Raw genomic sequence first — 13,218 nt, 5'->3', positions numbered from 1 at the left:
GCTTCCAAACACTAATACAACCAGTATCTGCTAACAAAAACTTCTTACATCTCCTCTTCATTTTAGCCTGCCACAGTACACATCTGGAACACACTTAAAAGACATTAATTGCTATTGATACATGTACTTATTCATTCATTAACTGAGAATATTGTTGATTTATGGTGTTTGTCATTTTGTGGCATCTGCTACAAGGCTGCTGTTGGAAGTAAGTATTTGTCTTATTGACATACAGGCGAACATGAGACTCAAGACACAGGCACTAGCAAAGATGAGGCTTGAGGCTAGATACATACAGCGTCTCATTTATGTCCATTTTCAAGGGGCAGGATTCGATTCAGGATTCAAAGTAGGAGTCAATCCAGGAGCCATAATAGCAGTCAGTTTAGGAATTAGAACAGAATTTTTGGCCGGTGTAGACACGGGTACCAAAGGCCATTCTTGAACTTTCCCATGGAAACATAAACGACTCTGTCATGAATTGTTGCCAGGGTCTGGGCTATCCTCTCTGAGAGATGTAGCCGCCACCCCAGGCAGATTTGGGAGCTTGAAATGAGGAGAGTGTCTCTTTAATGGGCATGTCCTCCTTGACACATGGCCCAAAGTTTAGAGTCACACAGCCGTCCCAAAAAATCTCCTGAGTTATTTGCCTTGGTTATGGGGTCTGTTACTGTCACCCCAGAGATCTGTAAGTTGAATCCACAAAAACCCATCTGAGTTTTCTTGTAGCTGGGTGAGTATCTGATTCCTTTAACCAGGCATCTCTCAGATGTTCGGCTACTCTAATGTAGATTCGCTGGAGTCGACCTCTCCACCTCACCTCACTGCTTCCTGATGCTGGGCATTTATTCTGTCACAAAGGAGCAAAAATGTGAAGACAGAACCAAGTGCTGAGTATATTAATATTTAATAAGAACAAAAAAACATGCAAAATCACTATAAAAAAACCTAGAGAATACGTAGAAGCACAGAGAGACTTAAAAACACACAGCCACATTAACCTTAACAGCAATAATGAATAACATGGGACTACAAGCACAGAGCTTAAATCAGTAGAGACAAAAGGATGCACTTTTGAGTTCTGTCACATAACTTCCAAACAGCACACAGGCTCAGGGCATTGCTAAGGAAAACATGAGACAAAAACAGAACAGTGATAAATATATATTTTAGAAAAACGTTAAAATCCAGTGTGAGTATTGCAAAGAGTAAAAAAAATGGAGTTTAAAGGTGCCTAGGGTGAACATTAGACAGCAGGAAATGCATGTTTTGTGTTTTGGTTAGGCAGGAGAAATCAATTTTCTCCTGTAGCCCAGTGTGTGATCACTTTAGCCTAAAAATAGGGTTAATAATAATAATAATAATAATAAATTGGTATTTATAAAGACAAACACAGCAATACAGGGAAAACAACACAGATAGCAATGGTGAGTGTATGTATGTCAGCCAGTGAGTATCAATGAACCGCAGGGTCACTAAATGGACTGTTGCTGTAAATATAAGCAGTTTTAGTAGACCGCAAGCTGGAGAGGAACTCCCTCTTTTAAAATTAGCAGCAACTAGCAACAGAGTTAGCAGACTGCTAGCCGCTGGTCAGTGGAAATGAGGACGTGCTTCCTCAGTCAACACCATCAGCAGCTAGCAGCAGTGATAGCAGGCCACAAGCCTTGTGTGTCCCACATTGTTATTCATCATGTTTTGTTTCAACAGAAAACTACCTCAACACAGATATTGTCAGTTGTAAATAAACATAATTTGCAAGTACTCTAGTTGTTTAAAACTGTAGAGGACAGTTATGAAATGTCAAGTCATGATTTTTTTTATGTGAAGTCTTTTGTAAGTCGCTTTGGATAAAAGTGTCTGCCAAATGCATAAATGTAAATGTAAATTATGTGTTCTTAAAGTTACTCATTCTTGAAGATAAAGCTCCTCGTTGCTTTGTAAAACAGTCACTTAGGAGTTATGTGGTACGAGGCAAATTAACTGCACTAAGAAATTTACATAAATAGCTATAAATAAAAAAAAATGATTGAACAAAAAGACAAAACACTGTGAGAAGAAGCAGTGAAAAAAAGGCATGCATGCCCTCACGCAGAGCTGACATTAGACAAAGTCAGAAAGCCAGAAGCAATGTGTAATAACAGTCAAACATTAATATATGAAATCCAGCTAAAAATACTTATTAGGGGTCACCACTAAAAATACTAATGCCTTTTTACAAACCGGATTCCAAAAAAGTTGGGACACTAAACAAATTATGAATAAAAACTGAATGCAATGATGTGGAGATGGCAAATGTCTATATTTTATTCGTAAAAGAACACAGATGACAGATCTAGAAAGTTTAAACTGAGTAAATGTAACATTTTAAAGGAAAAATATGTTGATTCAAAATTTCACAGTGTCAACAAATCCCAAAAAAGTTGGGACAAGTAGCAATAAGTGGCTGGAAAAAGGAAATTGAGCATATAACGAACAGCTGGAAGACCAATTAAAACTTGTTAGGTCAATTGACAACATGATTGGGTATAAAAAGAGCTTCTCAGAGTGTCAGTGTCTCTCTGAAGCCAAGATGGTAAGAGGATCACCAATTCCACCATTATTGCGCAGAAAGATAGTGCAGCAATACCAGAATGGTATTACCCAGCGTAAAATCGCAAAGACTTTTAAGTTATCATCATCAACCCTGCATAACATCATCAAAAGATTCAGAGAATCTGGAACAATTGCTGTGCGTAATGGTCAAGGCTGTAAAACTCTACTGGATGCTTGTGATCTCCGAGCCCTTAAACGTCACTGCACCTCAAACAGGAATGCCACTGTCAAGGAAATAACAGAATGGGCTCAGGAACACTTCCAGAAAGCGTTGTCAGTGAACACAATCCACCGTGCCAGCCGCCGTTGCCAGGTGAAACTCTACAGTGCAAGGAGGAAGCCATTTCTAAGCAAGCTCCACAAGCTCAGACGTTTGCACTGGGTCAGGGGTCTTTTAAAATGGAGTGTGGCAAAATGGAAGACTGTTCTGTGGTCAGATGAGTCACGATTTGAAGTTCTTTATGGAACACTAGGACGCCATGTCATCTGGACCAGAGAGGACAAAGATAACCCAAGTTGTTATCAATGCTCCGTTCAGAAGCCTGATATGGGGTTGCAGGAGTGCTTGTGGCATGGGCAGCTTGCATGTCTGGAAAGGCACCATTAATGCAGAGAACTATGTTCAGGTTCTAGAACAACATATGCTCCCATCTAGACGTCATCTCTTTCAGGGAAGATCCTGCATTTTTCAACAAGATAATGCCAGACCACATTATGCAGCAATCACAACATCATGGCTATGTAGGAGAAGGATCCGGGTACTGAAATGGCCAGCCTGCAGTCCAGATCTTTCACCTATAGAGAACATTTGGCGCATCATAAAGAGGAAGGTGCGACAAAGAAGGCCCAAGACGATTGAACAGTTAGAGGCCGGTATTAGACATGAATGGAAGAGCATTCCTATTTCTAAACTTGAGAAACTGGTCTTTTCTGTCCCCAGATGTCTGTTGAGTGTTGAAGAAGGGGGGATACCACACAGTGGTAAAAAATGGCCTTGTCCCAACTTTTTTGAGATTTGTTGACGCCCATTTGCCGTCTCCACATCATTGCATTCAGTTTTTATTCACAATTTGTTTAGTGTCCCAACTTTTTTGGAATCCGGTTTGTATTATAATCGGCATCGGCCGATGCCTCTGCTCAAGGGACCATCAGTCGGGCTGCTGTGGAGGGCAATTAAAGCTCCCATTTGTGTCCATTTTCCCCATTCCTCAAGCAGATGTTTGTGGATGATATGAAACGTGCCTGGACATAATGTTTCCTGAGAGAACACCATTAATTCCTATCTTTTAAAACTTAATATTTAATTGGCCCCTCTTATAACATTACTGTCTGTATAATTGGATTGATTATAGGCATTTAGTGAAAAAATGCAAGTAATGTTATTTGAGAATTGTAGTGTTAGCAAAGCTAAACTAACCAGCTAAACTAGCTAGCACACTTTAAGGGCTCTATTGTTCTATTCTTCTCATCTATTGTTCTCGTCTCAATTCAGCTAACAGGAGATTTAAGTTTCTGTCTTACGTTAATAGTCCAAAAGCATTAACATTATCAACTTGCTAACAGCGTCTGGGTAAACAAACAATGAGTCATGTATAAGTTGATTATTCCATATAATATACATGGTTATCTTAGCCAGTAACTTGTTGCTTTAAATTTGTATTAATTAATGAAATAGAGAAATACATTCAGTTATTTAAGGGAAAATTGTGTTCGCGTCAAACACGTCATTCATCTGCATTATTCAAAATGTAACTTAATATATATATTTAATATTTTAATATACATTTAATACTAGCCATGAATGGTTTTAGATTAGATTTGCTGTCATTTAGGATGGGAGGTACGTGTTAAAACTTAGAAAAGACGATGATGAACTGAGAAAATTTAGGCAAATATTAACATTAGCAGGGTGGGTGAGAGTTACAGTACAGAGCTCTAACTAACTTTTACATCACCTTGCCAACACTATTCAGACACATTTTGTATGTTTGTTTAGGTTTGTTTACAGATTTGATAAAAAAATTCAGATTGCAAAGTGATCAAATACGGGGTTCTTGCACTTGGAGAGCCTAATTTGCCAGCATAAGGCATAAGTGTGCCTACACACAAGAATCAGTGCAATGAGGCCTTAAGGAGCATGGGTTCATTAGGCCAAACAAAGCATCCATAAGGCTACATTTTGCAAGTACAAGGACCTAAAGCACAAGACTTCTTGTGGCTAGAAACTTCATCCCAAATACTCAGTGTGGGTGTAAGCAAGAATCAGCACAATGAGGTCATATAAACAGTTTGTGCCAGTGAGGCTTCACAAGTACAAATGAACCTTGTGTTTTATTTTCACAGTTAGTAAGAAAGGTCAAAAGAAGTTGAAATGTTGCTGACCTGTCCAGGGTGTATTCCTGCCTTGCGACCAAAATATTTCCACATAGGTTCCGGACCTTAGCTGATCATAGCAATGTGATTATGTGAATAAATGTTTTGGAGTAATGAAACCACATTCTTCCAAAAGATGTTCCCTGAACAGGACTTTTCATGATACTGGTTGTGAGTGCTGCCAGTCCAGCAGATCTATGTCAGTTCAGAATCTCACTTAAACTTGAAATGGGTTGATATCTGGTGACTGTGAAGGCTACAGCATAACATTCAGTGTCATGCCTTGTTGAATGAGAACAAATGCACCCTTGAAGAGACCAATCCAGTCAATTTATAAACATTTGATTATAAGTGGATCAGTCTGAATAACCGTGTTGACTTACAGAGATCCTTCCCTCTAAAGGGAGAAGTAGACCCATACCATGTCCCTAACTGTAGCAGTCAAGCATTCAGGCCTGTACATTTTTGCACTAGACTAGAGATTGATTCTTTGCATGATTAAAATGCAAGTTCCAATGTATAGGCATGTCTGACAAATAATTAATATGATAATGTTAAGTTATATATATAATTAAGTAGACAAACCTGTGGCTATGTCTGCTTATCCAACATTTCTGAGATTAATGGTATTTTTTGAGCAATTAGTGATGTGCTTAATGATCATTGTACATTTATACAGTGTCCCCCATTGCTTTAGGAATAGCTTCTACTCTTCGGGGAATGTCTTGACCTTACATGCTGGAACATTTCTGTAAGGATTTGGTTTGGCATTTTCCCAAAAGAACATTATTGAAGTTAGGTCCAGATGTTGATTTAGTCTGTATCAGAATACTCTTCACCACTGGGAGAAATGGGATGCTTCACAGGGTATACTAATGGTGCTAAATATTATGGGGTGTGCTGCAAAGTAATTTAGTGTTTGGTAAAGAGCTTCATATTCAGTTTCAGCTGTGTCTTCAGTGCCACTGGACCTCCTGGCCAGGCTGCTTGATTGTGCCTGAGTGTTGAACAGACTGCAGACTGAGAGTGCTTGATTCTCCTAATTAATTCAATAATTAGGTTACTTGCACCTGGCACCTTAATGTGCCCCTCTCCAGCAGTTCAATGGAGCACATTCAACCGCTGGCTAATTCTGCCACCTGTTTAGAGGTGAAGGGGTGCCAGCTGGGGATTGGATCAACCGTCTTACTCTTACTCAAAGAACTGAATCGAATCAATCAGAGCCTCTTCTGTGCTTCTCAAAGGGAGCTCAGCATGGTCAGTAAAGATTAAGATACAGGACTTGAAGCTTGCTTATGCTTCCAGTGAGATCAGAAACATGATTCAACCTCTTTACTAAGTTAAACATGGGAATTTGCCCAATTATCAAGAGAGTGTAAAGGTCATACAAGGTGACAAATTCAGGTCCAGAGAGAAAATACATTCCTAGGAATTAATTTAGTTTCCATTGTGTTGCGTTGACAAATCTGAGGCTTGTTTGAGATGGTTTTATTTATTCATTTATGTATTAGTCTTGCCACCTATGGACTGGCCTGTATAGCATTTTACAGGTATTGTTGTTTTTTTATGGCAAGCACAACACATGCTATAACAATAATTTTGAGATATTTTTTGGGGATATTTCCTCCACATAAAATGATAATAATAAAAAATGCACCAATTTCTTTTTCATTACTATGTAGTATAAGTTGCTATCTCATTATTTTGAGATACTAAGTCAATATATTGAGATATTTTCTGATAGTATCTAAATATATTGACTTAGTATCTCAAAATAATGAAATAGCAACTTATATTACATAGTAATGAAAAAGAAATTGGTGCGTTTTTATTATTATTGTTATTATTATTTTATCCCTGAGGAAATATGCTTACATAGTTCAATTTGCGCTTAAATTAATTGCATGTCTGAAAGAATGAGCAAACATTTGCAGTACCTGCTGGCAGATAAGAGAACTGAGAGTTTGATGCTTTTATGTAATTTAAATAGGCACGTAGCTCCAACCTCCTCATCCTCCCCTTCTGGAATCATTGCCAATACACTTGTAGAAACAACCTGGAAACAGGTATAAGCAAAGCTCCAAGCTCATGGTTTTACTGCCAAAAATTAAATTAAAAAAAATAATTTGAATTAAATTAATTTAATTATTTAATCCTGCAGCTGTTAGCTGTATTTGATGCATTGTTTTCTTGTCTGGGTTTATGTTTGTGTATTTGTCAGGCCACTTAGATTTCATAGATTAAAAATATATAGCATAATGGCAAATAATAATGAAGCTGTTCAAAAGCATTTTCAAAAGGAGTTGCTGAGGGTTCAGGGTGTGTACACACTGTCTCCATAGTTTTACCTGAAAACATATAGGAATCTGCTGGGGAAAAAAATAGGTTCAGTCCGAAGAATCTTTTTTCATTTAATCCCTGCAGGCTATGTTTGTGGTCATATCTAGAGGACAGAAGTACATGCCTCATCAGTGCCTGGCAGTTTTCTGTTTAGGCTTGTAGAGTATTCTGTTAGTGTAACCGGTTTGAGGGCAAGGAACAGGCCCTTGGAAAAATACTGTACCCGGGGCCCAAAATATTGTGCTATGCCCCTGGCCGTGACCAAAATCAAGCCCAGATATTTAGCCCACACAACACTGATTGCACACAGAAACGTAGATTTCCACAAATTAGTCTTATGGACCATTATTTCATACATTACACATGCTATCACTGAGCACAGGAATAAGTAAACATGGCATGATTTTCCATTAATATGTGTAATATGTCCACTATATATACTGGCAATTATCAGCCAAACCAGTTGATAAACTTAAGACTAAATGAGATTGATTATGGTGCAAAAGATGTAGCACTAGATGTCATGTAACTTCCTTAACCTGAAATATAGCAGATTCCTCTGTAGCACCTGGGTAATTTTAATACATTTTCAGTTTTAATGCTCCTTTCAATAGAATTTTTTCAAAAGAGGTTTGTCCAAAAGAGGACGGGTCCACAGTCTTGATTCTGACCAAGTTTTCTGCTCCAGCTTTGAGAGAGATTTTCATTGCCCCTTTCACTTTTGGCTCACTGACATGAAGTTATGCATTATGTTTTTGTTTTCATTCTGGATGACACCATCAGTTTATAAAAAAGTTCTATACAAATAAATGTAACGTTGGAAACATGATAGAGAGGAGGATGAAATAAATTGTTTTATTCCAATAATATAACTTGATTTTGAAAGGTACTGTTATTTCCAGAACTAACCACATCCACTATATTTTGATGCAGCAGCCTAAATATTGTTATCTGGAATACAGTTGAGTGAAAAAGACATATATAGAATAATAAAAGTAAACACAACTTCAACAAGCTAAGTCTTGGCACAATGTACGGTATCATTTGCATACATATACTGGCAATAGTATAAATATATAAATTTCAAATAATTTTTCACCAGAATATCTGTATGAAAAAATAATGCTCCTTCAGTCCTACTTAGCTACGGAAATAAAAGTGCTAAAACCTGGTGCTTGCAACTGCGTGGCAAAAACATCTACGGTTGTGAAGAAACACTGGGAAAATAGTTCAACATGCTCTTATGCGTTCAAGAGGAAACAATAAAACACATAAGAAATGAATGTTAAATATTCTGAAAAGGGGGATCAAACACATATTTCTGAAAATTAAGAGCTAACAGGCACAGTTTGCAGCAGAGTGACCATGTTCAATAACATTGCTTTTCACTACATGTGCTTTTACCCCGGACTGCCGGTGCTACCTCATGGTACTCTGTGACAAAAAGAATAGAAATTATCTTCTCCCAAGGTAATACTACTCTTGAGAAATGAAGCAAAATTTCCGAGGCTTGTTACATGAGATTTTCTAAGATTTCATGAGATTTTTTTTTTTTTTTTTACACGAAAATGAAAGATACAGCCCTAGAATAGCAGTCCATTTGTATGATGGTTCATTTGTGTTTCTTTCACCATGACTTACCTAAAAAACAAAAAATAAATACCTGTAGTAATACCAAAAGAAGCTTATTATTATGTACTTTGGTAATAATCTGTAACAGCGGTTCTCAAACATTTAAGACCAAGTACCACCTATGAGTCTTATCACAGAAATTTGCACACCATTGGTTCCTCCTCCATTAAGGAAAATACTTCTACAATGGCTGACAATTACAAACAGAAAACAAATAAAGAGGCTTAAACTGATATTTTTTCAACACAATCACACATTGAGAGGTCAAATTAATATTTATTATTTATGCTCTTTAAATATAGGTGAAAACAGCAGACGCTGATAGCGGCTATGTTATGAAAAATGTGAAATATTATGTAATTTACACATGAATATTTTAGATTTTCAGTTATTCAAATTCATATTATCTCAATTTTTTGAGATCGTCTCACATGTCCCTTCTAGCTGTTTCATGCACCACAGTTTGAGAACCACTGATTTATAACATTTTACCATGAGAACAGTGGCATAACCATGATCGTATATACCCAAGTTCTGCTTTCCTGGGATGACATCCTACTCCCTAACATCAAATATTAACCTAAATATTAATGTTAGATATCCTTATTATAAATTTTTTCGAATGATAAATAGGGAATGTATCATGATGTGTGCACAGCAGGTAGTGTCGCAGTCACACAGCTCCAGGGACCTGGAGGTTGTGGGTTCGATTCCCGCTCCGGGTGACTGTCTGTGAGGAGTTTGGTGTGTTCTCCCCGTGTCCGTGTGGGTTTCCTCCAGGTGCTCCGGTTTCCTCCCACAGTCCAAAAACACGTTGGTAGGTGGATTGGTGACACGAAAGTGTCCGTAGGTGTGAGTGAGTGTATTCCCGCCTTGCGCCCAATGATTCCAGGTAGGCTCTGGACCCACTGCGACCCTGAACTGGATAAGCGGTTACAGATAATGAATGACTGAATGAATGAATAAATGAATAAATGCTTCTTGAATAGTTGGGAGATGTGGTAAGATGTTGATTCATGGGATGTGTAATTGTAACTATATAAGTGAATAACTAAAGGGTTCAATGAGTGAGTGTCCCCTCAGTAGTTATGCCACTGTGTGTAGTACCTTGTAGCATCTTATAGTAAATCATATTTTAGTAATATAATAACTGTGTAAAATTCCTACAAGATTCTATAAGGCACCCTGTAGAAATTCTTGTAGTATTACTATAGATAATTTTATTAAGGGTTTCAATGTTATCTTCAAAATAAGGCATCTGCCACTAATTTCTTTTCGCATACAGTAAACAAGTTCCAGTAGTGTAGGTTTAAGGAAAGATCCAGCAAAACAGACATCATGTAGTTTATTATGTAGAGTTTTGGCCCTGTGTTCCATACTCCACACTAGCCCTTGTATGTGTGGGCTCAGTACTGCAATGCATTTGAAGAGTCAATATTTTGCTTTTTTTGTTTTATTTTAGTTTATTAAATCATATTTATTGCTTGTTTACTTTGATTCCTTTTGTCTCACTCCTTTCTTTGTCTGAAACACTGGTTTTGGATCAAACACAAACACAACATCGGTTGTTAATAGGTACAATTGTACTGAACACTTCTGACAACAGTTCCTGAACTGTTCCTGCTATCACAGACAGCTGTTGTCATGGTGAGATCTCTAGGTGACATCTGACTGCATGTGGCCAAACACAGTATGGCCAACTGAATACTGCATTTTCGCTTCCACTCCATTAGGGGCAGATAATATGTTGACTGTCAGGATACTGATCATGTCTATATTTCTGCTTAATCTCTGAGCTGATTAGCCTCTTAAAGGCAGAACAATACTTCAGACGGTCACTTCCGTTTTACTGTTGGTCACAAAGTAGGGCTGTGTGGGCAGGTAATGGTGGCTGCGGGCAGTGTGGAGCCTGTTCATTTGACCCACAGGGCAGGTCATGTTTGGGCCGTAGATGTTACGCCGCCCCACGGTCTCTGTGCCATCCCAGCACTTTAGCATGCCTGTAGTGGCTATGGTGTTGGAGCTGTAGGCTGCATGATGTGGCACGTGGGTTGTAGTAGGCTTTGGTTTCTGTCCATTCTGCTTGGGACAGTGGATGTCAGTGATACATGATGCGGTGGGCTGAACATGCTCCATCCTTAAGGTGCGCAGGGGCAGAGTGCCTTTTGCTGCCAGCTCTGTCACATGGCGATGCTGCTTGTTGTAGACGTCACCATTGATATTCGCTGCTATCACCAACACAGAGAGAATAAAAATTAATGAGGTTAAGAAGCATGAAATTGCACTCACAGAGCAATTTTCTTCTTACTTGGTCATTCTTTAAGGATCATTTTCCTTTAACAGAATTAGTCTGGTTGTGTAGTTTTAATCGACATCCCTTAAAGTCAATTTGCATACAGGAGCAATTCACAATGCTGTTTTTATATACTGTTGCTAACAGGCAAGGTGACCTACATATTAAGATTTATTTAAACTGTATCATGTTAACAATATACCCATGATTATTTATAACATGTTCTCTTGACCAAAACTAACAACTAAAATATAGAGTATACAAGAGAAATTATATCAGTATATCTCTAAACTGATAGAACTCTAAACAAACATTAAAAATGTGCTTTTTATAAATATAAAATACAATGATTATATAATATTACACTTCACTTGAAAATTTGAAATATATGTTTTATACAACACAAGGCATATGCATGTATTTAAATTAGATTAAATCAGATACATTTAATTAGTAAAGTCAAATTTATTTGCATAGCACTTTTTTAAAACCTGATGGTGTCACAAAGCAGCTTTGCAGAAATTAAGAATTAAAACACAATTTAATTGAATAACCCCAGGTGAGCAAGCCAATGTCTACAATGGCAAGTAAAACCATCAAAGCACTCCAGCCTGGCAGTTGGGATTAAATCCTGTTTACATCTTGTGGCAAGCACCAGAAGAAGAAAGAGGCTTCTTAGCTTTTCTGCTATTACTGTGCCCACCTGGTGGTGCACCACAGAAACTGCACCTTTATTGACACAAGCCAGGACATCCAACACACAGGAAAAATAGCCCAAGGTCATTAATTACCATACCCATCTTGGTCATGGTGGCTACCCACAATAACAATGCATAACTGACATCACAAACCAGAAACAACAGTAAGAGCAACACAACATCACTGACTAACTGAAACCATTAATAACTAGAACATCTAAGCATGAACACAAACAGTCCCATGACCCTCTGCTCCAGTGGCACCTCCCATTGGCTGCCACATAGCCCCCACCAGAAGGGGTTAGTCGCCCCCAACAACCCCATCGCCCAACACAAAGTCTCTCAAGTGTCCCGGAACCCGTCTTAGACGACATGTCACAATGTTAGCAGGCCCTTGCCAGTGACAACAAAGCTTGGGGGCGACACCCTTCTTGCAGACTGGGCAATACACCCAGACCTTCCCTCCTGGCACAAAAGCCCTCCCTCTGCACCTGGAGTCTACCTCCTGGTGATGCCTCCGTTGTTGCAGAGTCAGAGGGAGCCACCCTTCCCCACCGGGGGTAACTTGAGCAGCTGCTACAGTCACTGCTAATTGGCCCCACTCTTCTTGCTGCTGGCAGTGACAACATTTTTCCACTATGCAGGGAAGTCTGGAGAGGGCATCAGCATTGCCATGCTGACGGCCTGCTCGATGCTGGATCTCAAAGTCATATGCTTGGAGTACTTCTAACCAGCGAGCCACTTGGCCCTTCAGATGCTTGAAGTTTAGGAGCCAAGTCAGAGAGGCATGATCGGTGCAAAGGAGGAAATGGCTACCCAGCAAGTAGGGATGGAAGTGCCATACAGCCAATACTACAGCCAACAGCTCACGTCGAATGACACAGTAGTTTCTCTCAGCTTGATCCAAGGTGCGGCTGAAATAGGCCACAGCACGTTCCCCACCTCCAGACTGTTGGGACAGGACATCTCCTACCCCCACGTTGCTGGCATCAGTGTCCAAAATAAAGGGTCGTTGGGGATCCGGATAAGCTAAAACAGGGGTCATTGTGAGAGCCTCTTTCAAAGGCCTTGGCACACGTGTCGTCCCAACTGAAGGGCTGGCCTTTGTTGGTCAGGCGGTGGAGAGGACTGGCAATGGTGGCAAACCCTTTGATGAACCGGTGGTAGTAAGATGCCAGTCATAGGAAACTCCGAAGCTCCCAGACATTCATGGGGGACGGCCAGTCCTTAACCACAGCCACTTTGGCGGGGTCAGTGGCTATCCTACGAGCACTGACCACATGCCCC

General features: G+C 39.2%; 1 protein-coding gene across 2 annotated transcripts in view; it reads right to left on the bottom strand.

Annotated features, from left to right (window-relative positions):
• Positions 1 to 8,180: 8,180 nt before the first annotated feature.
• The window catches only part of shisa9a (shisa family member 9a), a 112,837-nt gene continuing 107,799 nt past the window's right edge, over positions 8,181 to 13,218 (bottom strand). The window contains exon 4 of one of the 2 annotated variants that reach the window (XM_066664501.1): positions 8,181 to 11,168. In XM_066664501.1, the coding sequence (XP_066520598.1) occupies positions 10,768 to 11,168 (401 nt within the window). In that variant the 3' untranslated portion in view covers positions 8,181 to 10,767. The remainder of the gene's footprint in view (positions 11,169 to 13,218) is intronic. The other variant, XM_066664502.1, reaches the window with a different exon arrangement.

The sequence above is a fragment of the Hoplias malabaricus genome, chromosome 3, assembly GCF_029633855.1.
Source record: "Hoplias malabaricus isolate fHopMal1 chromosome 3, fHopMal1.hap1, whole genome shotgun sequence".
NCBI lineage: Eukaryota > Metazoa > Chordata > Actinopteri > Characiformes > Erythrinidae > Hoplias > Hoplias malabaricus.
This window is presented reverse-complemented; position numbering and strand designations above follow the sequence as displayed.